General features: G+C 47.1%; 1 protein-coding gene across 3 annotated transcripts in view; it reads right to left on the reverse strand.

The window, feature by feature from the left end:
• Nucleotides 1–1780: 1780 nt before the first annotated feature.
• PRPS2 (phosphoribosyl pyrophosphate synthetase 2) overlaps nt 1781–27585 on the reverse strand; it is a 48527-nt gene continuing 22722 nt past the window's right edge. For 2 of the 3 annotated variants that reach the window (XM_078064517.1, XM_078064516.1), the window contains exons 3-7: nt 13714–13812; nt 12952–13076; nt 7114–7287; nt 6017–6176; nt 1781–4351 (exon numbers count right to left, since the gene is read on the reverse strand). In XM_078064517.1, coding sequence (XP_077920643.1) covers nt 4259–4351; nt 6017–6176; nt 7114–7287; nt 12952–13076; nt 13714–13812 — 651 coding nt within the window. In that variant the 3' untranslated portion in view covers nt 1781–4258. Of the gene's footprint in view, nt 4352–6016; nt 6177–7113; nt 7288–10918; nt 11120–12951; nt 13077–13713; nt 13813–27585 lie in introns of those variants that run through there. The other variant, XM_078064518.1, reaches the window with a different exon arrangement.

Raw genomic sequence — 27585 nt, forward strand, 5'->3', positions numbered from 1 at the left:
AGTATAAACTGCCCTGTTTATATTGGGCACCACTTTTGGTTGGCTTTATGCTGGGAAGGAGAATCGAATCGGGTTGTTGTGAATGGCCTTGATCACGGTCTCTGTTACTGTAGGCAATTCTTCCCCGTCCCCCGTCACTTCTACAGCCACTGGAAATATTTTCAACACACAACCATTTGTTGCCACCAAACACTGCCGTGGACAGAGACGGTCACACGCCAGGACAACGTGCCCTTGGGTGAGGGGTGGTGCTTGTGAGTAGACCACACGGGCACACGGCTTAGTATCTAGAAAATGCATGAAAATCTTGCTGCTTCACATCTACTCACTTTCGTTCAAAGGGAAGATTTAAGATGCCTGCTATAAAAGGTGAAAGTAGTGTACAAAACACTCAGTTCTAAGCCCTGTACGGAGATCTCATTCAATCCTCATCACCTCCGGACAGAGGTACTATTATCCCATTTCTCATCTCTGGAAACTGAGGCACGAAAGGTGAAGCAACTCTCCCAGAGTTTTTGTTGTTTTAACTGTACTAAGTGATGAAATCTGCTCCTGAGCATCATGTGCTTTGCTCTCAGAAGGGAAAACAAGAGTTCCGAGACTACAGTAAAGCAAACCAATTCAGAACCCAGCTCTGGAAAGCGAGGGCAGGGAGGTGGAGGGGCGTGTTCCTGGGCTACAGGGAAATAGATCAGCAAGGTGAAGAGCTGGTGTAGAAAGGAGGGATTGTTTACTTCTCCACGCAATATCCGTGAACAATATGGTGACATGCTTCAGCCCTTAACTGCCATCTTCATTGGCCATCCTCACTCAAACATATCACGTACTGAATGCCCTATGCTGTCCTGCTTCAGTCGCTGCTGGAATACAGCCATCTGGTTCTGGAAAATTCTGCCATGAATTATCATCTATAATGGCAGTCCCTTCACAAAGCCTTCTGATCTCCCCAGCCCGATTCGATCCTCTGAACCCCTTAGTATTTCCTCTTTCCCTTTGACACTTAGCCTGTCCACCCTGTAGGTCAGCTGGTAGATTTGCTAGGATCTGCCGAGATGAAATGAAGCACTTCCGAAGAGGGGTGACAGCATTATTAGGTGTAATTGTGAAGTAGAAGTTTTTGGATTCCAGCTCTCCTTCATTTTCTTCCTCCCTTCTATAGAGGACATTCATTCCATCATGTTATGTCTTAAGCTGTGATCTTCTCTGGCAGGCTGTTTTAGTTCTTTGTATTTTACTCAAACTTTTGAGACAAAATGCTGCCCCTCTCAGCACCATCCACACTTTAAAGCCAAGCTTTAGCGGGAGAACATAATTATAAATTTACTTTGTCCCACAAGAGTAACTTAAAGCATCACTGAAGAGGTAGTTGCTTTATGAGAGCAGGAAACTCTTCTTGGTGCTTCTGAAATCAAAGCAGATGAAAAGCCTCAATGGGACCTACACTGAAGCTTGGTCTGCTCCGATCTATGGATATTGAACATTACTACTTTAACGTGTTAAGTGCACTGTGCCATTTCCAATTTTATAGGCAACATCTAGAATTACCAACTTGGATATCTCATGTGGCACAGCTCTTACACTTTGGGACAAGGAGACTGCTGGTCAGTCCCGAAAGAAATACCTTCACAACGGAGAAGAAATGCCTTCAATTAACTTCTGCCTTCTCTGTAATTTTATGCCAGGCTAGAATCATGAAGTAGCAAACACGTTCAGGAACCCCATCAAAACACATCACTCCTTCAAAACGCAGCACTCCGCAATGAGGACACAAACTATAATAGAAAGAAGTAGCATGATTTTATTGAAATGTTTTAGTACAGTGTTGGACGATCTTAAAATCCTATATTCTAAACCAATACAAGCACTGCAAATGATACATTCCCGAATCTAGTGGGCATCTAAACAAAGGCAGGTTCTAACAGGAGTATCTGCAAGTTGCTTAATACGCTTTCAGTTGGAGGATGAGCAGCTTTGGTGTATATGTATTTCTGTGCCTTTCCTTTTCAGCTAGATACACGTGAGTCCGGCCCCCATTCAGCAGAGCTGGACAGAAATGAGACATTTGGTGGTTTCGCTTAATGTTTGCACCCAAGCAGCACGGACTCTGCAAGTTCTGGGATCGGGCCGCTCCTGAGGCCACCTTCATCTTCCTTGAACTGAAACCATCACAAAGTGGAGGTCCACACTGCCACTGTGTATGACCAAGTCTAGTCAAATTAGTTAACATATCAGAACACTTGAAAACAAAAAGTGAGGCTAAAGGAGAGAATCAGTTGTTAAGTCAATAATGATAATGCAAATTTTTATCTGAAGATTATTTTGAAACTACCTCTCTCAGACTCAATCTTAATAGGAAATGATTACGTTTAAATCAAATGATTACGTTTAAATCAACTTTTTTCAGTCACGTCCCGGTGTCTATGCTTGTAAGCCGAGGCTGTCTACCTGTGCGTGTTTGTAACTACATTTTCACTGGTCTATGCACTGAAATCCCAAGAAATAGATATCCCTCATTTATCAAAACTAAAAATTACATACATCTAAGTAGGCTCTTTACGTTATCTCAAGTCAACTCTTCCTAGATAAGAGTCAATCCATATCGCACAGCTGACTCTACCAGGCTACAATACCATTGTCTTTCTCAAAAACCATTTTAAGGAACAGGAAAATGCTAGTCTCTGCAATGACCCAAACGGTACTTTTTAACTTCAGCCTCTGCTGTAGTGAAGTTGGAAACCTTAAAGATTGCGGTTCAAGCTTGTTAACGACTTAAAAGATTTGGTTTTGCCACCTGCAAAATTTAGATCAGACAATTTCCCAAGTTTTAAGATTCAGCAGAAGGGAGGGACTGTTACTATTCCCAGGCTCTGTCTACGCAGGCAAATTCTCTTCTTTTGGGGCTGAAGAATTCACTCGGTTATGCACCCGTGTGCATACAGCAAAACTCACAGGGACTCGATGCTTGCCTTCTGCCACAGGCCCGGAGGCACCTTACCGAGGAGGACGCTGTCGAGGGCTGTGTGTGGATAAAGCAAGCTCTGCCTCCACGATCGCTCTTGGGCCACCATTTGAACGTTATCTTCACAAAACAATGAAGGCTTACTTATTTGTACTTTCTCTGTAGGCCTTGCTTACCCACATTCTTCATGTAACGGTTTTAGTTAAAATCATCAGTAGTCTAATAGACTTGCTACTTCTGATTACAAAAGGCAAAAGAATATTAAAACAAAGGACGTAATGTTTAAATATGCATTTGGTGGTACTCACAAAAATTCACCTTTTTATTATGTCAGAAACAATGAACAGACTAGTAAATCTGAGGGGACTTAGGGGAGTCTTTGTTTTGGTGGAAACCCACAACATGAAATTATTGGAAAAAAGACCAAGTAAAAGCGAGAGCTAACGAGAGGCCATAAAACAAGATGGCGGGACAGGAGGCGCCCAGGGTGGCCAGAGCACAGCGTGAGTGGCCCCAGTGACCCTGCAGGGTCTATCTTGACACTTCCTCAATCAGATCTATTGCTGAACATAATTTTGGAATTTTAGAACATGACATTTCAGGTAAGTGATACAGTTATGTGTTTTTCAGAAGTGACAATAAAAAAAAAAATCCTGATTGCCTCTGATAGGTCTCATGTTTATCAGAAAGTAAATGTGTCAGTGGCCATCTTAGGCTGCATAAAATTTGGTCAAATTAAGCACAAAAACCACAATGGTTTATTTGAATCCTGGTTACTAAAAAGAAAAAAGTAAAATAAAACCAGATTCAGGGTATTATAAATTTTCTAAGGTTCATCACTCGGAAGTAAAAGGCTAATTCTGTATACAGGGTTTTACCCAAATGTCCATAGGCATTATCATTATTTACACAGAAGGCTTTAATCTGAAGTCACCTTTGGCAACCTTGAAACATAGAATCTACGAACTTCCACAGTGCAATTCCATACCTGCAAGTTGTGGCCTCAAAGTACTGGCAAAACAAAGAAAAGGGTCACCTGTCAGAACAAGTCAGGATGACGAAACATATCTCATTAACAACAGTTCACTTACAAAGATCAAATAACCACCACCCTCCCCCCCAAAACTGGAAATAAATGGTCTTGAGCTTGAGAAGGGGGAAACAATGCATCTTGGAGGATACAAAGATCAGATGCTTTTGCATTATCCTAGAATCGCTGAGTCCTAAAACTAAGAAGTCAGGTGAGCGCACACAAGCGAGCAGTCAGAGCAGGCTGGCCCCACACTCCCCGTCCGGGGTCTAGAGCGGCACGTGGCTGAACAGGTAGGACACAGATTCACCGTTGTGAGTTCTTCGGATCGCCTCTGCCAAGATCATTGAGATATCAATAACCTGAAGGCCAACAGAAAAGGGGAGAGGACAGTGGGACACAGCTCAGTCGTATGTAATGAAAAACGTAGAAGCCAGAGAGCTAGAAACGGTTTCTCCAGCACACAGAGACGTGCGAGCACCAGAACCTCCCACACCCCTTTTCTGTCTTCGAATCACAAACACGCATGGGATCGGGGAAGTGAGACTTTCAGTGCGGATACTCAAAGGCTTTTCAGGGTCCCTGTTAGCCAGAGATCTCCTTTTCTTGGGGTGTCTCTGGTTTAATTTTACTCAATCATGACATGAAAGGTCTCTCTTGCTTTCCAAAAACGCTGCGATCACGTCACTCAGGGGTCAGCAAACTAGCTTTCCTGTGAAGGGCCCAATAGTAACTGTTCCTGGCTTTGCAGGCCAGACTCAACTCCGTCATTGTAGCCCGAGAACAGCCACAGACAATAGGTCAACGAGTGAGCGTGGCTGTGTGCCAACAAAACCGGCTGGTGGGCCACACTGGGCCCGTGGGCCGTAGTCTGCGGACTCCCAGCTACTGTGCAAAGCTGTTGTGACCATTTTCAAATGCTCACCCCCTTGTGCCACATGAACCTCGTCGCTGTTGGATGGATTAGAAATCACGAAGCGGGTCACCCGGCTCCACCTTCACGCTTTACTGGTGAGAATGGAGGCTTTTAGCGAGGAAATGACTTGCCAAGGCTCACCGCGACATACAGCCAAAACGGGGACTCAAATCCCTTTGACACAGTTCAGGGCAGTGGGTATAACGTGATTATCAGCAATCCTCTAGGGGCCTCCCAAGGCAGGCAGGGCAGGAAGGCACAAAGCTCTAAAGATCCTTACCACGGCCTGTGGGGTTTTTTCCCTTCCACTTAAAATTGTGGTAAAATACGTACAATGTAAAAATCGCCTTCTTAACCACACAATTCAGTGGCATTAACTGCATTCTCAATGCTGTGTGGCCATCGCTGTTGCCCATCTCCAAAACGTTTTCATCATCCCAGCCAGCAACTCTGTCCGCGTTAAGCACCAGCTCCCCATCCCTGCCCCCCTAGGCCCTGGCGACCACCACTCTAGTTTCTGTCTCTCGGCTGGACTACTGTGCGCCCCTCAGAGAAGTGGGATCATACGACGTCTGTCCTTCTGTGTCTGGCTGCTTTCGTTTAGCGTCGTGTTTTCAAGGTCCTCCATGTTGTTGCCTATGTCAGAGTATCCCTCCTTTCCAAGGGCGGATAATAATGCCACTGGCTGGACCCCACCTTGGTTGTCTACTCACCCGTGGATGGACATTTGGCTGTTCCCACCTTTTGGCTACTGCGAATAGCACTGCTATGGACACGCGTGTGCACGGTTTTTTTACACACCCGTCTTCAAGCCTGGGGGTACCCAGCCCGAGGTGGACTTCCTGGGTCACACGGTAGTTGTGTTTAGCTTTAGCCCAGCCTGTTTTTAACTACTTCTCTAGGGTGGTTTGACTGGCTTACTGTTTCTACCTCTGACCGGCGCCGGCCCCAGCCGCTCTCAGACCGGGCGTGAGTCCCAGCCTTCGTTACGAGAAGCCCCGCGCTCCCCGCCTCGCCCGTGGCAACGGTCACACACACAGGGCTCCGGGCTATTTGTCGGGACTGGACGGAGGTTCCTCGCTACTCGGTTCTGCCTGCCGTGTACAAGTACCTGAATCTTGGGACAGTGTCTCATCTTGTCCTCTTGCGGAATGGTGTTTGTGACGACAACGGCCTCAAAAGCAGCATTATTGATCCTGGAAATAGCCGGCCCCGAGAAGATCCCGTGCGTCAGGATAGCATAAACTTTGGTGGCTCCGGCCGAGAGCAGCCTATACGAGAAAACAAAGACTTGAGGTGTACGCGCATATCCTTCAAACACTCTCCCCTTAGTGTGGAGTAGAAAGCAAAAAGCGTGTTCCATAAAGAAAAACAGAAAACCAATTTCACCCACATTTATTAGCCTAAAAAAGAATCTTTTAAGGTACGTATTGGCAAAACTCTTTGTGTTCCATGAAATCGGGGATTATCAACCATGGAACTGGGCCCACTAATTCTGTGCTGAGCAGCATCCCTGGTCTCTCCGCTAGCAACACCCTTCCCTCCCTCACTTGTGACAACTGAAGACGTCTCCAGATACCGTCGAATGTCTCCCGGGGAGCAAAACAGCCCTCGGCTGAGAACCTCAGGGCTAAACTAATAAAGCCAGGCGACCATCATTTTGAGCTATATTCAGTGTAGAACAATTACTGACACAGTTTGCGTTTTTTTTGTTTCATACTGTCTTTGAAAGACGGTGTGCACCGTCCGTCCTCAGCACGTCTCAACCGGCCACAGCCCAGGCGCTCCGCGGCCACGCCGGGCTGGGTGGTGGCTCCCACTCCCGACAGCCTGGCTCTCAATCCTTCGGGAGGAGCCAGGGGCTGAGGTGGCTCGAGGGAAGGCTGAACAGAAGGAAGAAAAGGCCCAAAGGAGCCCGCAAGATGGTCTCTTTCCTTCTGGGCTCAGTTTTAGGGGGCGCACCTTCTCTGACCCTTTATTTTAAATACACTGAAAGCTCATCCTTGAAAATGAAAACGAGGCCATAAAGGCCCACAGGGTTTTTTCTAACCAAGAAAAAAAGAAATGGACCTAGGCCATCCTTTGGTCTGAAAGGCCTACCACCAAGCAATCAGCGATAATTAGGAAAAACAGGCCCAATTTTTAAAAGCTGACATTTCTCCTTTCTTAATGCAATGCCCTCACACTTGCCCAAACCGTCCCTCATACTTGTCTGCGGCATGGCAGATGGTACCACACGTGTCAGCCATGTCGTCCACAAGGATAGCCACGCGGTCCTTCACGTCGCCCACCAGAACCATCCGGTCCACTTCGTTTGCTTTCTTCCTCTCTTTGTGAATCAAGGCAAATTCCACATTCAGCCTGTCTGCAATTGATGTGACCCTGCTCGAAGACACAGACATGTGAAACCCCGTCAACATGAAGAAAAGCTCCTGTCGCTATACAGTTATATTTTAGGAAGGCAGTTAACCAACCACAATCAAGATAAGGAGGTCATCAGGTCTCACTTGTAAAGGCAGGCCTGGCCCGGGCGGCACAGTAAGCACGTCACGGGGAGAGACGTGCTGACGTGGCCTTGCGTTCGTGGCAGCTGGTGATGAATGCCAGGTGCCTGGACCACTGGATAAAACCACTGAATGAGAAATGGATACACCATCTGTTAATGTTTGCGCGGACTTTTTTTTAAAAATCACGGGCACGTGCCGGATCACCGTACTGTCCATTTGAAACTAGTATTACACTGCATGTTAACTAACTGGAATTTAAATAAAAACTTAAAAAAGAAGCATAAGGAAATAGCTGTATGCTTAACAGCATGAAAATACAGTGTATGTGAAAATCAGTAAGAAAAAAAAATCGCCGACACAATTTAAATCAAGTTAACATAGAAGCTATGACTCGCTCAGTTTGTGGTGCAGCCAGTGGGGACAAAAGTCCCGGCTCAAAAATCCATGTAACACAGGGCGTAGGAAAATGGGCTTCACTGCACCGGAGGCCTTGGGACTTGTAAACTGTGAGTGTCTCTACTCATCCATGGCAAATGCTCAAAAGTCACCCACTCAGAAAGGGCTGGGCTGGCAACAGAAAGAGAAGGTGGCAGGCCGGACATTATCAGTGAGCCCTGGGCATCCGGCTACAACTCTTCTTTTCCACGCACATGAGACTTAATAGGTATATTCCTAACAAATGATGTTGAGACAATGTATCACACAGACATCTTGAGCAGAAAAAGCTAGAATAAAACATATAGTTTCATTCCCATTTCTTCTAAACATGTGTTTACATTCTTTCCAGGAGAAAAAACAATAAAAGTTAAATCTGAATTAGTTTCGCCAACTTCCCACACCAGTTTCGTGTTCATACTGACAGTGTTAAGAGTGTTAGGTGAGCGTCCTTCTAAGGGTTACTTTTCCTTGAGCGGGCAACCCAATTGAGCTTCAAAGACTACCCAAGAGTGACCTCTGGTGGCAATATTTTTACCTGCAACAATCAAGCTTCAAAGCTTTTACCAAGGCAGTGGGTTCCAACTGGTCAGATACCTATTTTCTTTGATGAGATGACTTTTTTTTTTTTTTTGCACGGAACAAAGATGCCATTGATAATGTCAACTGCATGTATCACGTGGTACCTGTGTGGTGGTTCTGTCGGTTGGGGAACAGCTTACTCCATAATAGGAAGAAGATAATGATGTGCAGCAGAAACGTTGGGGAAAAGGAAAGGAGTTGGCCATAAAATCGAAAATAGACGGTACTAAAAAGCTTGACTTTGCTGGCAGAGGGGGCAGGGGTGGTTGAGTGGGACAGCCTTGAAGGGGATCTGAAAAAAATAGCATCTCAGCGCTGGTTAGTTGATTCTGCTTTTTTAAAATCAAGGGTTGGGGCACCTGGGTGGCTCAGTTGGTTAAGCATCTGACTCTTGGTTTCAGCTCAGGTCATGATCTCAGGGTCCTGCTCAGTGGGGAGTCTGCTTGGGATTCTCTTCTGTCTTCCTCTGCCCCTCCCCTCCCTCTCCCCCACCCCCAAAAATAAATAAATCTTAAAAAAAAAAAACAAAAAAACAGGGGCACCTGAGTGGCTCAGCCGGTTAAGCGGCTGCCTTTGGCTCAGGTCATGATCCCAGGGCCCTGGGATCAAGCCCCGCATCGGGCTCCCTGCTCGGCGGAGAGCCTGCTTCTCCCTCTCCCTCTGTCTGCCGCTCTGCCTACTTGTGCTCTCTCTCTCTGTTAAATAAATAAAAATAAAAATCTTAAAAAAACAGAACAAAACAAAGCAAGGGTTGGCAAGTAGATGGGGGAATTTGGTATATAAGATGGTGTTTCAAATCAAAAGGGAAAAGATGGATTATTGAATAAATAGTTTTGGAACAACTAGATAGCTGGGGGGAGAAAGGGCTGGATTCTTCTTCACTCTTTATTCCAAACCAACTATCACATGGAAGAAAAACTGGAACATTAAAAAGGAAAAAGGCAATTTGTCTTGAAATATATGAAATCATGGAAGAAGAAAAAGTGAGAGATGGGTGAATCCTTCCTAAACCCAGAAGCCGGAACATGAAGAGATAAATGGTGACAGAAGAAATGTTCTAAAAGTCCTGCAGAGCATAAAAATACACAATGAGGAGAAATGGAAAAACTTGGGGAAACACGAGACAAAGGTGCAACCTCCTGCCTGCAAAGAACTCCTTACAATCGGGGGCACCTGGGGGGCTCAGTTGATTAAGCAGCTGCCTTCAGCTCGGGTCATGATCCCGGGGGTCCTGGGATCGAGCCCCGCGTCAGGCTCCCTGCTGGGCGGGCATCTGCGTCTCCCTCTCCCTGCCGCTCCCCCTGCTTATACTCGGTCAAATAAATAAATCTTTAAAAAAACAAAACAAAACAAACCTCCTAATGATCCAAAGGAAAAGGCCTCCAGCCAATCTGACAACAGGCAAAGGCATGACCAGGCCCTCATGGAAAAGACACAGGCCGGAGAGGGTGCCGGACCTTGTCCACAGCAATCAGAATTACCAGGAAAAGATACCGTATCATCACTATCTGGTTTATAAAGTAAAAAAATGTCTGCTCAACTGCTGTGGTCCCAGGCCTGGGTAGAAAGTCACCGGCATTCATACTTGGGATGGTCAACTGGTCTATCTTTTCCAAAACACCCAATTTTGTCCCTCTCCATGCAAACCAAAATGGCTCTCGCCCTAGGACTTGGCAACTGCCCTTCTAGGAATAGATCCTGTTTGCAAATGCACACGAAATGCAGTCACAGTCCAGTGCTGCGAGACCGTGCTTAAGAGTACGCAGCACAGTATCTCCAAGTGAGGAACGGGGCAACTCGTGAGAGGAGTCAGGATGTGTGCACACAATGGAATCAGCACTCAGCTGTAAAGAGCAATAAAGCAGATCTGCACAGCTGCGGAATCACTGCTAAGATGGAACGAGGACACGTTTTGAAAATCACAGCGAAGAGGTGTGTGCAGATTACCGTGTGTGTGAACGAAAAAGGGAGACATGTCTGAATAACGTAATTCTGACGCCGGGAAGAATGGAGGTCTCTAAAGAGGGAAATGGGGGACATGACCCAATTTGAAGTTCGCAGAACAGGATGTGTATTTTTAGACTATACTGAAAAAACAGGGTTGGGATAGAAAAAGAAAAGGCCACACGAGCTTGTGGAATCTATTATTCTTTTGGCTTATTAGCTGCCAAAGTAATTTTTCCTGGTTAAAAACAAAGGACCGTGTACTGCATGACCCATCCACTCGAAATGTCCAGAGAGGCAGGAAAGAGATCAGTAGGGGCCAGGGGCTAGGGGGCTGGGGGGGGAGTGGGGAGTGCCTGGCTAGCGGGTACAGGTTTGTTTTGGGGTGATGAGAATGTTCGGGAACTAGAGAGTGGTGCTGCAGGCACAGCTCTGTGAATACGCTGAAACCCACTGAGCTGTGCAGTGTGAACAGGTGGGCTGTATGTGAATCGTCTCTCACTAAAACGGTTACTAAAAACAAGTTACATCTTATGCTCACCTACCTCCGGCCTGCTCGTTCGTCTCTAAGCTTCTATCGGGCCAGCGGATTCACCGTATCTGAATGCAGATTCCACCGTGTGACTTACTGAAGCTTCCAAGTAAACGACAAGCATTTCCAACGGACAGACAACACTCCGTGTGCTTTGACCTGGAGGCCCTGGGTGAGGGCTTTGCCGCTGCCCGGCTGGTGTCTTCGCAACCTAACTTTCTGCTTCTGTCTTCGATGTATTTGTGTCTCTTTCCTGTCAACGGCCACTTCCTGCCGCTGTCAGAGGCCCGGCCCCACCTGTTCATCGCCCTCCCCTGTGCGGGGAACCAACCCGCCAAGACAGCAGCTTAGCGCTCGTTGGGGCCCTTCTAAGAATCAGGACCTCTGCTTCCCTGCGTGGGTTTAATGACAGCTTTCTGGGCTACTCCTGAGCTTTTCAGTTTGATTCTAAGCCCCTTAGCCAGGCTATAGGCAGATGAGGGAGCCAAACGGGGCAGCTGCATTTTAAAGAAGTCCTGGAGCCCAACGGTCACTGGACACCCTCATGGCACATTTATCAGCTTCTCTGCTTTTGCACTGGACTGACAGACAAGAGGTCTCTTGTCCCTCTCCCTTCCTGATGGAGACCCCTACACTTGGGCACTAAAGTCCCATGCCACCCTGTCTTCCTTTCCCAGATGGCCGCTGCCCGGTCTATAAGGTCACGCGGAGTCCGCAAGCCTCAGGCCCATATCGAATCAGTCTTCTATCATCCTCGCCCTGCATTCTGAACTCTCTGTAGTGATTGCTCCTTAATTCCCCAAGTCTGCGAAGCCCTTTAGATTCGCGGCTTAGTACCATTTTCTTACGCTAGTCGGTGTGCCCGCAACCTGATGTTTTCAGTACCATGTGTCAATTTGTCTAACTCAGGAATTTTACAGTCCAGTCATTGTTCCGTCACCCCACGGTGCTGGCCGCCTGCCGCCGTGTTCTCTGCAGACGCTGGCTCTGGGTGGGCTGTGCCCTCTCGGTGTTCTAACTGGGATCATCAGGCGTGAGGCTGTCTTCAGTGGGGAGTGCTTACTCAGCAGTTGGGCTTGTGGAATTCTCCCACTGCAGTAGCTCTTTAGCTTGGGACCAATTTTTGTAGGGATGCCTGCACCATAGGGGGACGCAGAGTTCACCGCACATCTGCACATGGCACAGGCTCTTGGTTTGATTTCTCACGAGTGGCTACTTTGTCCCCCCATCCAAACGGCTGGGTAAAGACTGGCTTCCCCCCTGTGCTGCTGGAGAGAGGTCTAACTTTCATCTCCCTTCTCTCTGGAGACCTCTATGTGGGCAGTTAATACCCAAGCCACCAGCCTCTTCCTGGATCTGATACCCAACCCCCAGGCCACTGAAGCAGGGTTTTCAGCTCTTCTTTAGTTCTCGGCCCTGGATATTTCCCTTTTTCTTGGTGCTCTACGAACAGAGATGTCTTTTTGAAAACTCTGTTCTATTTTGGCTTCCACTGTCAGGTGTTTGTAGTAGGAAGGACTAGCTTAGTCAATTGTGTTGTTAATTAAAAGCCTTATTTTCCAATTAGGCTCATTGCTTTTATAATCAGAAAAAAGATAACTTAAAAAACACCTCGAGGGACGCCTGGGTGGCTCAGTTGGTTAAGTGTCTGCCTTCAGCTCAGGTCGTGATCCCGGGGTCCTGGGATCAAGCCCCGCATCGGGCTCCTTGCTCGGTGGGGAGTCTGCTTCTCCCTCTCCCTCCACCTGCCGCTCCCCCTGCCTGTGCGCTCTCTCTGATAAATAAATAAAAATCTTAAAAAAAAAAAAAACACCAAAAAACCACCACCTCGAGTAAAACATATTCGCTGAAAACAAATACGTGCCTGTGTTTCTCGCGTGAACGACGAAATGGTAACAAAGAGGACAGCTCTCTGCTCTGCAAGTGAAGACGCAGTGCCCTTATTTGTCCATTTATAAAATAGAGCGTTAAGTAATTTAAAACATGCTTCCTTATCTAACACATAAAAAAAAGAACAAAAAGAAAACCAAGGTGCATTTTGGCTACCTTTTGGCTCCCCCGGCGTCAGGTGAAACAATGATACAGTTCCTCCACTCGGCAATGTTCTCCCGAATCCACTGCAGGACCGCGGGCTCCGCGTACAAATTATCCACCGGGATGTCAAAGAATCCCTAAGGGGAGAAGTCCTGTTCAAAAGAAGCCTTTTCAACAGACTCCCTTTTCTTAATTTTAACAGAATTAAATCAAAAGACAGGTATGTTCCAGGGGCCTATGTCAGTGCAATCCATTATCTTTGGAGACATATTCTATTCTCTTAGGATTGCCTATATTCTAAGGAATAGGAGAATGGCTTTGCGGGGAAGTGGGGGAAAAGAGGTCTGTTGTGTCTTAAGCACCTTATTGTAAGCCAAATGCTTCTTCGCACTGTATCACAGAGTGGGCACAGTATGGGCCTGTCTTATAGATGAAGGAACTATAAGTTATGAAGGAGGTTAAAAAAACATATATTACAACCCTGCCATTCTAATTATTTTTGAGAAATTGAGGTGGAATTATGAAGTTTACTACCAAGAAGCCATTCCCCCTCCTCCAAAACTGGACGTAAGCTGGTGGCAGACAGTGGTAACAACTATTAAACCGTATTTCCAAGTCCAGTAAAGACGAAAACCCAAGAGAGCAATCACATACAAACTCAAACACGAGTCACGTTACCCACTTCAAAAACAATTTAACTTAACAGAGTTAGGATTTAACCACTTGCATTAAGCCCCCGATCACAACCAAGGGCAAGAAAGAAAATGCTGGAACCTGGATCTGAGAGGCATGCAGGTCCATGGTGATGATGTGATCGGCCCCGGCGACCGAGAGCATATTGGCCACAAGTTTCGCGGAAATCGGAGCACGACTCTAAAAAATAAAGACACAGATTTTACTACAGGAAAAGAGAAGGGAAGAGATACGGTAATAAAATCAACATTAAGTCATTTAATACTTTAAATTATTGAATTATTAACAAGAAAATTACCTCCTAACAAAAGAGATTCATTCCATTTTATTCGCCCAATATTGACTATTTACATATACTGTTGCAAGACAATGTGCTTGACACTGGATAGAGAGAACAAATCTCAAAGCAGCAAACACATACACATGTAACACCACAATTTGTATCCTTCAAATAGTGACGAGTGGGAAGAACAAGAGGTACCAGCCAAGAGGACAGCATGAAGTTTAAAGAGACTGCGAATCAGTGGCCCCTCTGAGGAAACTGCTTTTACGGCGTGGCCAGCAGAGGGGAGGAGCCACTGTTCCGGAAAGGGCAGCACGTGGGACATCACCGAGGCCAAGAGGTCACACCCAGGGACAGAAAGAAGTCCAGCGGGGCCAAGAGAGCACACGTAAGGGACGCAGAGGCAAGGCCAGCTCCTCAAGAAGAGCCAATGTACCACAGCTGAAAGCCCGTGCCGTCACAAATGAAACGAAAGCCACACTGAAGAAAGAACACCGTCTGGCGATCAAGAATTTGTGTTTCAAGAAGGGATGCAAGGTGATTTATTGACACTGTATCCTCTTTAAAATTACCTAACTTCTCCACAGCTTTAGCTTTTATATCATAAATCCTGGACAGTAAGTGTCTACATCAAAAAAAAAAAATTTTTTTTTTAAGAGACTACACAGACACAGATTAAACCTAGGAAAGGAGGTCAGCATTTTACTGTCAACAGTAATATTCTCATACACCAACCCAAAAATATACATGTAAGCTTAAAAGATTTCATTCAGAATCACACAATGTTGTCAATTACGTCTCAAAAGTGAAACAAAAAAAATTTCATTCACAATAATAACAAATGATCCCTATTAAATACACAAGAGTATATTCATGTAAAAACATACACGGGAAGGAATTACATCATAATGTTAACAGATCATTTCTATTTTCTCTTAACACACCATACTTTAAAAAACAAAACAAAACAAAACAAAACGAAAAGAGGGGCGCCTGGGTGGCTCAGTCGTTAAGCGTCTGCCTTCGGCTCAGGTCATGGTCCCGGGGTCCTGGGATCGAGCCCTGCATCGGGCTCCCTGCTCAGCGGGAAGCCTGCTTCTCCCTCTCCCACTCCCCCTGCTTGTGTTCTGCTCTTGCTGATGTCTCTGTCAAATAAATAAGTTCTTTATTAAAAAAAAAAAAAAGAAACCTATTACTTTATAGTAATATACTGTGAACACTAGCTACGGGAACCCTCACTACAATGGCATCTGGAGCTTCGGGATGGGGAGCTTTCAAGCCCTCCCAACTCCTAGTCAATTGCAGACCCAACAGGAAGAGGCGGACTCGACCTTGCACAGGGATACTATTCTACTAGTCCGGCGGGAGGAAGAGATGCTTTCATCGGCTCCAGGGAACAGCTCAGCCAGTGAGAAGCCCCCACACTTTGAACTCCCAGGTTCCTCTGAGGGACTTGCAGTTCACAACAGCCCTCCCAACTTCCCCCTTCTCTCCTTCAAAAGCCTACCTCTCCTTTGTCCTCCAGACTTGCCACGCCTTGTTTGTTTGCAATTCTTTCGTTCCCAAATAAACGCACCTGTTGCTGGTAAAGTAACTGGCAGAGTCTATTCTCCAGGTTTACATTACTTGGTGATCAGAGGGGCGATCCAGAGAGGACCCCCGATGCCTCCGGGGCTGGTGAGCAAACAGGTGCCGTACCCCCGGAGCTGCTGGGGCTCACTACTTTATCGACGACCCTGGGGTTTTAAGGTTAAGTTTTTTCCTGGATTTTGAGCTTCATGCCTCGTGTCTAAGCTCTCCGGGCTTTACTCGGGATCTATGTAAGCCCTCGGTTTTGGGGTTGTTTTTGTTTCCATCCGTGAGTACTCATTTGGCCTTCTGGCTCATTCAGACTGTTCCAGACGGACCTGTGCTAAGCTTCCGGTTTGATTCCTGTCAGGACCGTTCCTAATGGAACCGCAGCTGGGGCGCAAGGGTGCAGAGCACCTGGCTCCGGGGGTCCCACACACACCAGGTTTGGCCACCGGCCGCTGACAAAATCCAAAGGCAGAGAAAGGAGTGGTCGTGCAACAGGAAAGGGACTTATTTCAGTGAGACCAACACCCGGAAGACAGGAACCAGTGTCTCCAAGACGGTCTCCAAAGTGCCAGAAAGACCTCTAGGTTTATATAAGGAAAACGTGGGACAAGGGGATGTGGGGACATGCAGGTGGGCAGTGAAGATCAGGTCGAGCAGTCATTTGCCCTGGGGTCAAACTGCGGGGCACTCGCCTGCTTGGGTCAGCCATTGCTTGAGGGGGTGATTTCGGTTCCTCTCAGGGGATGCTGTGCCCTCAGGGCCTTTGGCCGGAGTTAAGAGAGAAGCTGGAAAGGGAAACTTCATTAGAAAGTACAGACCCAGGCCAGAATGGAGGCAATGGAAGTCCTCTTGCAGAACTAGGCTGGCCTTCAGTCTGACGCCTTTTCCAAAATCAGCCTGTTCAAACTGGAACTGTGCCAATCTGAACTGTGAAGGCCTTTGGTCCTATTCCCCTTTGGGGCTGGACTGTTCCTCCAGGAACTGTGCTGGCCTTTCATCTGATCCCTTCTGGAACCAGGCCGTTCCTGAAAAAACTCTAAGAAATGGGATCCCGGTCATCAAAATGCTCTGAGGGCACAATGCTGCCCCCCCACCCCCCGCAGCAATGGGACTCCAGCCGGCTTTGTGTTTAAAATCTATGGTTCCCTCCACATGCACATTTATAAATAAAGGGACTGACTTAACCAGAAGTAATTTAGAACTTCAATGGCCATTATGGGGAACTTTCAATCTCTCCGAACTTCATTTTCTCAAAGCTGAATTGGACAACAACCACGGTTCTAAAACCGAGTGGGATTTCTATTTTAACTGGTATTTTGAAGCTTCCAGACATGATCAGGAATCCAAAATTGCCTCTTTCCAAGATACACTTTATAAACTGAGGCCAACAACTAAAAAGAAAAAAGGGCTTCTGAGGCCTCTTCTCCACCCTGCCCCCCAGATCCGAGGCAGCCACCTCATGCTCAGGCCCCGCCCCTGGGGCACCATCTTCTTCTGTTCTCTCTGCACCCTCTCATCTCCTGTGCTCTCCTCCTAATCTTTTTGCCGAACCTTCCTTTCCTCAGAAGCTCCCTCCGCTCTCTCCTCTCCTGAACCAGTTAAAAACTGCCCCTTTAATGTTAAGTCTTCTGAGGATCTAAACAGACCCCCAAGTTTCTTACGTTACCTGAACTAAGGCTGAACTTCCAGCCATGGTTAAAGAGTTTCCTAAGATGACTGGGACTCCCATAGGTTTGCTGAAAAATTTAACATAATTATTCCAACTTACCACCCTGGTTTCTCAGATTTTTTTTTTTTTTGAAGATTTTATTCATTTATTTGACAGAGAGAGCGTGACCAAGCACAAGCAGGGGAGCATCAGAGGGAGAGGGAGAAGCGGACTTCCCGTGGAGCAGGGAGCCCGATGAGGGGCTCGATCCCAGGACCCTGGGATCATGACCTGAGCCAAAGGCAGACGCTTAACGACTGAGCCACCCAGGCGCCCCTGGTTTCTCAGATTTTTATCAATTAGTACACATGCTTGTTGGTGAGGGCCAGGCCAAACACTGGATGAAACTAGCCCAATGGGAAAATCCTGAGGAGGATTTAGAGAAACAGACCCCTATCTTTTGGCAAGATGCTAGAAAACTTGCTGGAAATCTCCACTGAACAATTATAATGGCTTTTCCTAAGTCTGTTGACTGGAACCAAATTCTGGCTTATACACAAAAGCTTGATGCATCTGTTCGTGATTATTACAATCGACTCCAAACTGTCTTTAACGAAAATTCTGGTCTTCCTTTAGATGCTGAATCCATCGGGGTTAACATTTAATTTTGTGCTTATTAATGACTGCTCCAGATCTTTCCCTTTTAGGTGAAAGGACCAGGATGGAATGAGAAATTAAGTCCACTTCAGATCTGCCCAACCTGGCAAACCAGCTTGTTCACACCCTAGGTGAGTCACCTAGAGGAAAGATCGCTAAAATTTTCGATGTTCGGCTCCAGCAAATGAAGGCCCCGAAACAAAACTGGAAGAGTAGTTTCTGCTATTATTTCAAGGAACCAGGACATTCGGAAAAGACTGTTACAAATGGAAGCGCTTCAGGCACCTTTGGCCCTCTCGCCAACCTTTCCAATGGTCCTAATTCCCAACGATGGTGTAGAGAGCAAGATGGAGTCCCTCATGTCAAGCAGGAGCCTGGGTCAAGCAGTGACGCACGCAGTTCAGGGCACTGCAGCTACAAGATATCACCAAGACCAGCATCAGCTGACACCCCAGAACCCATAACACGCAGAAGCAGAGGAGGTCTGCTTTGACAGTCACCCCCTGGGAGTTATCATAGTCTCCTAGGTCCTCAAGATGGGTGTCCTGGGGTCCCCAAGGGTGCTTTGTCCTTTAAACTTAAATTATCCATTGATTTGTCCTTCCTTATTACTCTATTAGCTAGCTCTTTGCCGGTCCTGGTCTGTGAGGTGGTTTTCATCAATAAGATGGGAACCTCCACAGCCGGGAGCCGGGACCCTAAGGGTTTTACATTTTTAGGATCCTTCAGATCCATGACTATACCTCCCAGGGTCCTGGCTGTGAGCTTTCTGACTTCCAACTCCGTGGGGCAGCAGGGGTCTTGTACCCAAAGTATGGTGTTAGGCCTCTTGGCCCTTTTCACCACCCTTTTTAGGCATTTACCTAGGGCCCGCATCTTTCTTCCTTTTTTGTAACCTAGCAGCTGCCATATACAATTTCTTAACTATGCAGAGGTCTATTTCCCACTTGGGAAATTTGTACAGATTTTTCCACAATTTTTGTTCACATCTTTCTGCTAAGTTATAGATTACTTTGGCCAGGAGTGGCATTATCTTTGCAATGTCTCCAAATGCTTTAACTCTTCTTAGTCCTCCAAACGCTTTTTTTTTTAAGATTTTATTTATTTGACAGAGAGAGACACAGCGAGAGAGGGAACACAAGTAGGGGGAGTGGGAGAGGGAGAAGCAGGCTTCCCGCGGAGCAGGGAGACTGACGCGGGGCTCGATCCCAGGACCCTGGGATCACGACCCGAGCCAAAGGCAGACGCCCAACGACTGAGCCACCCAGGCGCCCCTCCAAGTGCCTTTCTGAGGCCATCTCCCTTGGTCTCGGCTCTGGCTAGTTCCACCTCGTGCCCGGCCTGCAGAGGGGTGCGCCCCGGACGGGCTTCCACTGTCAACTGCTCCTTGCATAGCACCGGTCTCGGCTTCACTGGCCTTGCTGCTACCTTAGGGTCTCACCGTCAGTAAGACGCCTGGAAAAGTCTATATTCACATAAATGTATTCCCCAATTTATTATTTTTAGTTCTGCTATGGTCAAGTAAAGCAAGCGTCTGGGGGTCTTTTCTGATTCTTCTAAATTTTCTTTTTTTTTTTTTATTTGACAGAGAGATAGAGAGCACAAGTAGGCAGAGTGGCAGGCAGAGGGAAAGGGAGAAGCAGGCTCCCCGCTGAGCAGGGAGCCGGACGCGGGGCTCGATCCCAGGACGTCAGGATCACGACCTGAGCCGAAGGCAGCCGCTCAACCGACTGAGCCACCCAGGCGCCCCTGATTCTTCTAAATTTTCTACCACACGAGTCAATGACGTGGCATCCCGCCCCCGCCACGCCAAGTGTCCTGAGCACACTGTGAAGGCGCACACACGAGGTGTTGTCTTTCTGCAGTGTCAGCCCTATTCAGTCCCAAAGCAAGGTGAACGTAATTACAGAGCAGCTTCAGGATTCCCAACTCAGTGACATTTCACCACGTGGTTAACCTGGCTTCTTACATGGCACACAGAGCAGGACAGAAGACAAACCACACAACAAAGAAGATAACACAGGGGGCAGGAAGTGAAGGAACCAAACACGTAGTCAGTCTATGGGCGCGTAGTTGAGATAAGGTGTCAGTCCAGGCCAGGTCGGCTCTCGGCACTCACTTTTTCTGATATTCAAGCAGTGGAGGATCTCAGTTCTGTTCAGAGATTCATCGGGCACAGCTTTCGGCAACAGGTGTTTTTAAGTGGTTAGACACAGAGGGGTCATGTCTGAGGAGTCTGACTGCTGCAAAAATACTCCCCTTTTTAAAGGGATCAAATCAGTCCTGGGCCCCTGCAGACTTCTCTGCTTCTGCTTGTTACGAGTTCTGGGGTGTCGTCAGTTGGTGCTGGTCTCGGCGATATCTGGGAGCTGCGGTATGCTTAACTGCCTGTATCACCACTTGACACGGGCCCCTGCTTGACACGAGTGCCTCCATCTTGCTCTCTACAACGGGGCTACCAGGAACTACAGGGGCTCTTCCCAATCCTCCCTCTAATCGGCTTGCAGAAACCACTATCCAGATTGGGAATAAATCTGTGTTTGTGCCTACGGACACCACGGCTCTAAAGCAGGCCCCCGCCTCGGAGTATTAAAACAGTTCATACAGAGATTACAAGGCTCAGGGCTTCGTTATCCCTGTAACACCCCAATTTTACCTGTGAGAGAACCCAGCAGCTGAGAATGGAGGTGTATCCAGCACCCCCGAGCAGTAAATACCACTGGTATCCCTTGGCACCCTGTCGTTCCCAACCCGCATGCCTCACTGACATCCATTCCCACCGAAAGCAAATTCTTTACCGTAACTGACCCATGCGGTGCATTTTTTTGGTATCCCAGCTGATAAGGACAGCCAGTATCTTTATCACTTGGGAAGAATGGCAATATACCTGGACAGTAATGCCCCAGGGTTACACAGAGTCCTTCCTAACTTTTTACAAACCTTAAAAGCTGATTGAGAGGATACAGAGTTTTCTGCAAGCTCTACTTTGTCACAATACACAGCCAATCTGCTTCTGTCCCCCTTCTCAAGCCGCTTCACAGGAAGACGGCATCCACCTGTTAAAACTTGTGGCCTTAAAGGGACATCGAAGTCTGCAAAGAAAAACTGCACTTTGTTCAAACTCGGGTTTGGTATTTAGGGTACGTGATCTCAGAAACACAGACCAGATTTGGATCTGGGTGGACTCCGAGGCATCCTGAATTTCCCAGAACCTAAAACTCAGAGTCAGTTATGAGGCTTTCTTGGGACTGGCTGGCTCTTGTCGAAACTGGGATTCCAAACTTCTCTCACACGGCTTAGCTCAGCCGCTACGCCCTTTACTAAGAACTGACAAACCGAACCCTAGTATTTGCAAAGAGGGGCATGACAGAGCCTTTGGGACTTGAAAGCTAAGTCTAACAAAGTAAAGCCCCTGCCCCCTTGACATCCTAATTACCAACCTGCCTTTTTCCTCTTTGTATGCGAGAGGTAAGGGAATGCCCTACCCCTGCCGCCCTCCTCCCCCGCTTCCACTGAGGAAACCCCCCACGACTGCCTAAGGCTGAAGATCTCCTTTTGACCGCCCGTGACAATTCACGGGAAACTCCTCTAACCGATGCAGACTTTTCACGGTTTACTGATGGTTCTTAATGAATAAAAATGGTAAACACCGTGCTGGGCATGCTCTTCCAACTCCCTCTGAAGTCACGGAGGTTTGTCACCTTTACCTTCAGCTACTTCAGCACAACGAGGCTGGGTTCTACACTCTTACTCAAGCCTGTATTTTCGCCAAGGGCAAAACCACATACATTTATACTGATAGTCAGTGTGCCTCTGGGGCAGCTCATGATTTTGGAATGTTATGGCAGCAACATCCAATGGGGCTAAGATTAAAAACGGTTCCTATGTCCAAAATTTATTGGGTGCCGCACTTTTGCCGGCAGCTCTGGCTATGAAGGTTCCTAGATATTCCAGACCCAGCTCCCCGCAGGCCAACGGACATCACCTTGCTGATATTTCCACCAAAAAAATGCTGCTCTCAAGGAGACTGACAGCCAGACCCCTGTTGTGTTCCAAAGGGATGTTCTCTCAAAGGACAAATTAGAAAAACTGACCAGAGATGCCCAACAATTGGCCCCAGAAAAGGAGAAACAACACTGGACATCTAGTAACTTGTTGCTTCGATAAAGAAAGCAAGCTCTGGCTTCGACCAAATAACCATCCGGTCCTACCACAAATTCCACAATTCCCACTACTTCCAACCACATGCGCATTAAACCATGGGTCTACTGACAAAACGAGAGCATTCGTGAACCGATGTTGATGGGAAAGTATTAAAAAGGCTGCGAAAAGGTCTACTTTGCATGTTCCACTTGTCCAAAATACAATCCTGGAAAACATCTTAAATTGCCCAATGGACCATTTGAGGATTTCATGCAGCTCCCCGCCGTCTCACGGATACAAGCATGTTTTCATCATGGTTCGTCTCTTTTCTCACTGGACTGAAGCTTCCCTTGTAGACAGGCCAGTGCCTCTTCGGTGGCTAAAATTCTAGCAGAAAAGGGGCGCCTGGGTGGCTCAGTCGGTTAAGCGTCTGCCTTCAGCTCAGGTCATGATCTCAGGGTCCTGGGATCGAGCCCCACGTCGGGCTCCCTGCTCAGCGGGGAGTCTGCTTCTCCCTCTCCCTCTGCTTGCCCCTCTGCCTACTTGTGCTCTCTGTCAAATAAAAAATCTTAAAAAAAAAAAAAAAAAAAAATTCTAGCAGAAAAAAAAAGGAGCCCTGCCCGGGGAACCCCTCCTGAACTACACAGTAACCAGGGCACCCATTTTACCAGTCAGGTGCTTCTGTAAGTCTGGGTGCTGTGGCTGGCTTTACACAAACGTTTTCCATACCGTCCTCAATCCTCAGGGCTGCTCGAATGCACTAAGGACACTATTAAGACTCCAGTGGCAAAATGTTATAGACTCTCCAAATACCTTGGCCGAAGGCATTGCCATAGATCCTTCCAGACTGCAGATCCTCTCCCCCTTTGGAACTCATGCACTCCCGCCCTTGGAGATAGTCCTAGGATGACCGTGCGTTTGGCCCCTGCACCTTTGGCCCCACAGCTGATGAAAGGAGAGACCTTCAATATCGTAAAAGTCTAGTTACGTCTTCACTGTGCACTCCCCGCAGACAACGACCTTACGTCATCACCCTTCACAACCTGGAGAATTCGTCGCTTGGAAAGGACACCTCCAAAACAATTCTTGAGCCTCGTCGGAAAGGCCCTTATCAGGGACTGCTCACCAACCCTGCTCTGCAGGGAACAGACTCCTGGACCCGCGCGCCCCATCTAAAGCAAGCACCAGCCCCTGACCGGACCTGCACGCCATCTGATGACGTGAAAGCCAGGACTGCCCGGAACTGAAACAGACAACACCGGCAGAGACCGCGTCCCCAGGCTGTCCGGACCAGGCCTGTAGACCCCATCCTCACCGTCGCTGCTTCCATCTCTTTTGTGTCAAGAAAATGCCCTTGATCGGCATTTCCCAATCTCTTGCAAAAAAGGGAACAGCCTCATTAGGATCCTGTGAGCCTTTCCCAAGGGTGACAAGGCTCAGAGTTCACAAGTCTTTCTTTTATCCAAACTATGAACTGACCCTGGATTCTCATCCAAATTCATAGTTTCTGAAATCACAACTTTAGACGCTATTATTGATAACGCACACAGTTCTAAACAGCTCTTTTGAGGTAACCACACTGTTCTGAGATGTCCTTAAAGTTCTGCTGTTCTTGCAAAAAGGGTCCATTAACTATTGCTTCATGTTTGTATGCCTACTGGAGCTTCCCAAATGGACTCGGATATCCCACGCACTACGCTCTCGCACTATTTCCCTTTTATGTCATAGCCATTTCAGGAGGCAAACGGGACTTGGGATGGCCTTCATAGGGAGAAACCTTTCTTCCCCAAATCCAAGTAAGAGCCAGTAAATATTTTCAGACCTAGGGTTCTGGTTTAGAACCAACATACAGTTGGTTCTGTCATGTTAGTTTGGACTGGGTATCGTCTCTCCATCTTCGGCAGAAAGGACATGCCCAGTAAGGTGGTGCCGGCTCCGGGCTCACAATCTGGAGAAGAGACAGACTTCAGATAGGAAATGCCTGAGACTTGGTCTCTTCTAACGCTCCCTGGACTCAGTGGGGCTTAAGTGCTTTCCAACTGCCGCACGCTTTCCCTCCGACGGGAGACCCGACAGCCAGGAAAGGTCCTTGCTGGCACTCAAGAGAGAAAACCCACTAAATATACAGAACCTGATTGCCGATCAGTGACGCTTCCAAGGGAAGATCTTGATCAAAAGCGGGAAATAAGAACATTAGTAATGGAACCCTCATTAAAATGGAGTCAGAAGGTTTTGGGAGGGGGAGCTCTCATGCCCTCCCACTCCTAGTCAATTGCAGACCCAACAGGAAGGCGGGGGGGGCGGGCTTGACCTTGCATGTGGATACTATACTACTTCGCTACTCCAGCAGGAGGAAGAAACAGTCTCCTCATTCCTGGCAACAGCTCCGCTGATGGAAAGCCACTATACTGCAAACTCCCACTTTCCTCCCATAGCCTTTTATCTCATAACAGCCCTCCCAACTTTCCCCCGTTGCTCCTTCAGAAGTGTCCCTCTCCTTTGTCCTCCAGACTTGCCGATGGTTTTTTTAAATTCTCGAATAAACCTACCTTTTGCTGGTAAAATAACTTGGCAGTTTCACTTTTAAGGTTAGCAATACATATGTAACACACACACACACATTTTTTCCAACACACAAGGAATGAGAAGAAACACCCTAAAATGTTAATGGTAGATGTTTCCAGAAAGTGAAATTATGGGAAAATATTCTATTCTTTTACATTTTTCAACTTTCTCAACTAACTACATACCATAATTCATGTTTTCATTGTTTAACTCCCTGTTCTGTTCCACACTGCCTTTGGGATAAAAAGACCCCGACCTCGGGGCACCTGGGGGACTCAGTTGGTTAAGCATCTGCCTTCGGCTCAGGTCATGATCCCGGGGGTCCTGGGATGGAGCCCTGCATTAGGATCCCTGCTCAGCGGGGAGTCTGCTTCTCCCTCTATCCTTCACCCCACTCGTGCTCGCTCACCTGCTCTCTCTCAAATAAATAACTAAATCTTAAAAAAACAAAAAGACAAAACAAAACAAAACAAACAAAAAAGACCCTGACCAGCCTGGCTCCAAGGGTCCTCCCTGCAATCTGCACTGGGCCCACTCTCTCCCTCTTCTAGAGAACAATTTAAGCCTTGCCATCTACACCCACACGTCCGCCTCGCTACCATGCCTCTGCTGGGCCACTGCATTTGACCCTCCAGGTCTGGTTCAAATCTCCAAACGCTGTGATGCTCTGACAACTCCAGAGAGAAATGGTCTGTCCATTCTAAAGGGACACTGCATTGGCTGAGCACTGGGCCACTACCAATGGGGACCACCTTATGCCATCCGCTGAAAGACTGACATTGGAAGATGTGATATGTACGGATATCATAGCTCACAGCTGGATTAGGCATCCCTCAAGGGCAAAGAATTGGTTTTGGAGATTTTCACATCCTCTGCAGCTCACAGCTCTGTACCCTACATACCGCAGCTCTTCGGTAAATACTTAACAAGAGAATCTCAATCACATCGAGTTTTCAAGACTTAGTTATTTGCCTCAGTGACTGTGAGAATTATTTAGTCTAACATGATTTCAGGGATGATGAAAAGAACAAACTGATCACTGGGACTTCTTTGTGATACAATCTGATTCTCAACGCTTGTCAAAGTGGGGCTCTTCCTATAATTTTGTAACTGGCAAAAACATTCCTCCGTGGCATCCAGCATTTCCTGCTTCTGAGATCCAAACCACAGGTAATGTCTAAACTCATACTTCCTGATTTCCTTCTCCAGACCTTGCTTACAAGTTTGCATTCTGTACTAGGAATTTGGCTCAAGACCCAACTGAATCTTGCAGGAAAGATGATTTGCAAGTTAACTGACTTTACAGCCACTAAGAGAATAATTATGACATTTCCACAAAGGTAGCAGCAAGGTACAGTAACCAAAAGTGAAACGTTCAACTCCCCCGATGAAACACGGAGAAAGATCAAACATTTGGCGAGCCAGGCCAATCATGATAAAGACTCTTGGGATAGTCCAGACCTTATTCAATGTACCAGATGCCACCCTGCTAAAAGTGTAAATTTGATGGGCTTTACAAATTTATAATATTGGAGAAACCAATGTCAGGACAAATGTTCTCAATGTTTCCGGTTAAAAAATAAAAAGAAACAATTTGATAACTGAAAAGAGAACATAACCTTGAAAACGATTGTGAAAAAAGCTACAAGTCCTCTACCCCCTCGGAAGTAATGCTTTCCAGCTTTGCCCACGTCAGACTGTGTGAACCAGGGAAGGGGTCTCTGCCATCGCAGGGGACAAAGCCAGCCTGTGCTCTGTTTTTGTACAACCTGTGAGCTAAGAATGGTTTTTACATTTTTCACAGGCTGAAAAGCAAACAAAGAACGTTTTGTGACATTTGAAAAGCATAGGAAATTGCTATTCCAGGGGCGCCTGGGTGGCTCAGTCGTTAAGCAGCTGCCTTCGGCTCAGGTCATGGTCCCAGGGTCCTGGGATCGAGCCCCACATCGGGCCCCCTGCTCTGCGGGGAGTCTGCTTCTCCCTCTCCCTCTGCCACCACCCCCCACTGCTTGTGCTCTTTCTAATAATAAAATCTTAAAAAAGAAAAAAAAAAAAAAGAAATTCCTATTCCCGCACCCATAAATAAAATTTTATTGGAACACAAACAGACATCCCTTCACTTACATATCATATATGGCTGCTTTTGTGCCAAAATGGTGGAGCTGACCTAGTCCAAAAGATCTGGGGGCCCACCAAGTCTAAAAATTTGACACCTGGCTCTTTTTGGAAAAAGTCTGCCTACCCATGTATTTATTACATGCGAAGCACGTTAGAAATAGTAGCAAATGCTATCATTAAATTTATAGATGAGAAAACTAAACACAGAGTTTAAGCTACTGTTACAAAGCACAAGCTGAGTGAATCATGATGCTGAAATTCAAACCTGAGTCCACTTGTTCCCAAAGTTGTAACCCCAAAGCTCAGACGACGCTACGCCATGCGTTTTACGATTCATACTACATCATCTTCCTTTCTCCGGGTCAGACCACATGTGCTGATGTGTCATGATTTATGAAACCATTCCTTCACCTTCAGAACCAGTCCCTGGTTTCTTGTACATACCAACGAAGCCAAAAATAAAATTTTACAGATGTGCGGGGCTTGCTTAAGAAGCAGCAGTAAGATTAAAAATAATGGGGCGCCTGGGTGGCTTCGTCGGTTAAGCGTCTGCCTTCGGCTCAGGTCATGATCCCAGGGTCCTGGGATCGAGCCCCGCATCGGGCTCCCTGCTCTGTGGGAAGCCTGCTTCTCCCTCTCCCACTCCTCCTCTTGTGTTCCCTCTCTCACTGTCTCTCTCTCTGTCAAATAAATAAATAATGAAGCAGGTTTTGAATACAGTTAAAAGGCTCTAGGTTTTTCTGGGCTTCTTTGCAGCTAACTCTGAATAGGTCGATTACAGTGAATTTCATTTTGTCTCAGACATCATGGGCAGCACGGTCCTGTGGGAAAGAAAAGGAAAAGAGAAACCCGGGATGCGGGGGGGGGGGTGCGCGCGGTGGGGGGGGGGGATGCCGCCCAGGGTTCCTCCTGTGGCTGAGGAGGCTTTGCTTTCTGAGCCCAGAGAGCAAGTGTGGCCCAT

Source organism: Halichoerus grypus, chromosome X (genome assembly GCF_964656455.1).
Source record: "Halichoerus grypus chromosome X, mHalGry1.hap1.1, whole genome shotgun sequence".
NCBI lineage: Eukaryota > Metazoa > Chordata > Mammalia > Carnivora > Phocidae > Halichoerus > Halichoerus grypus.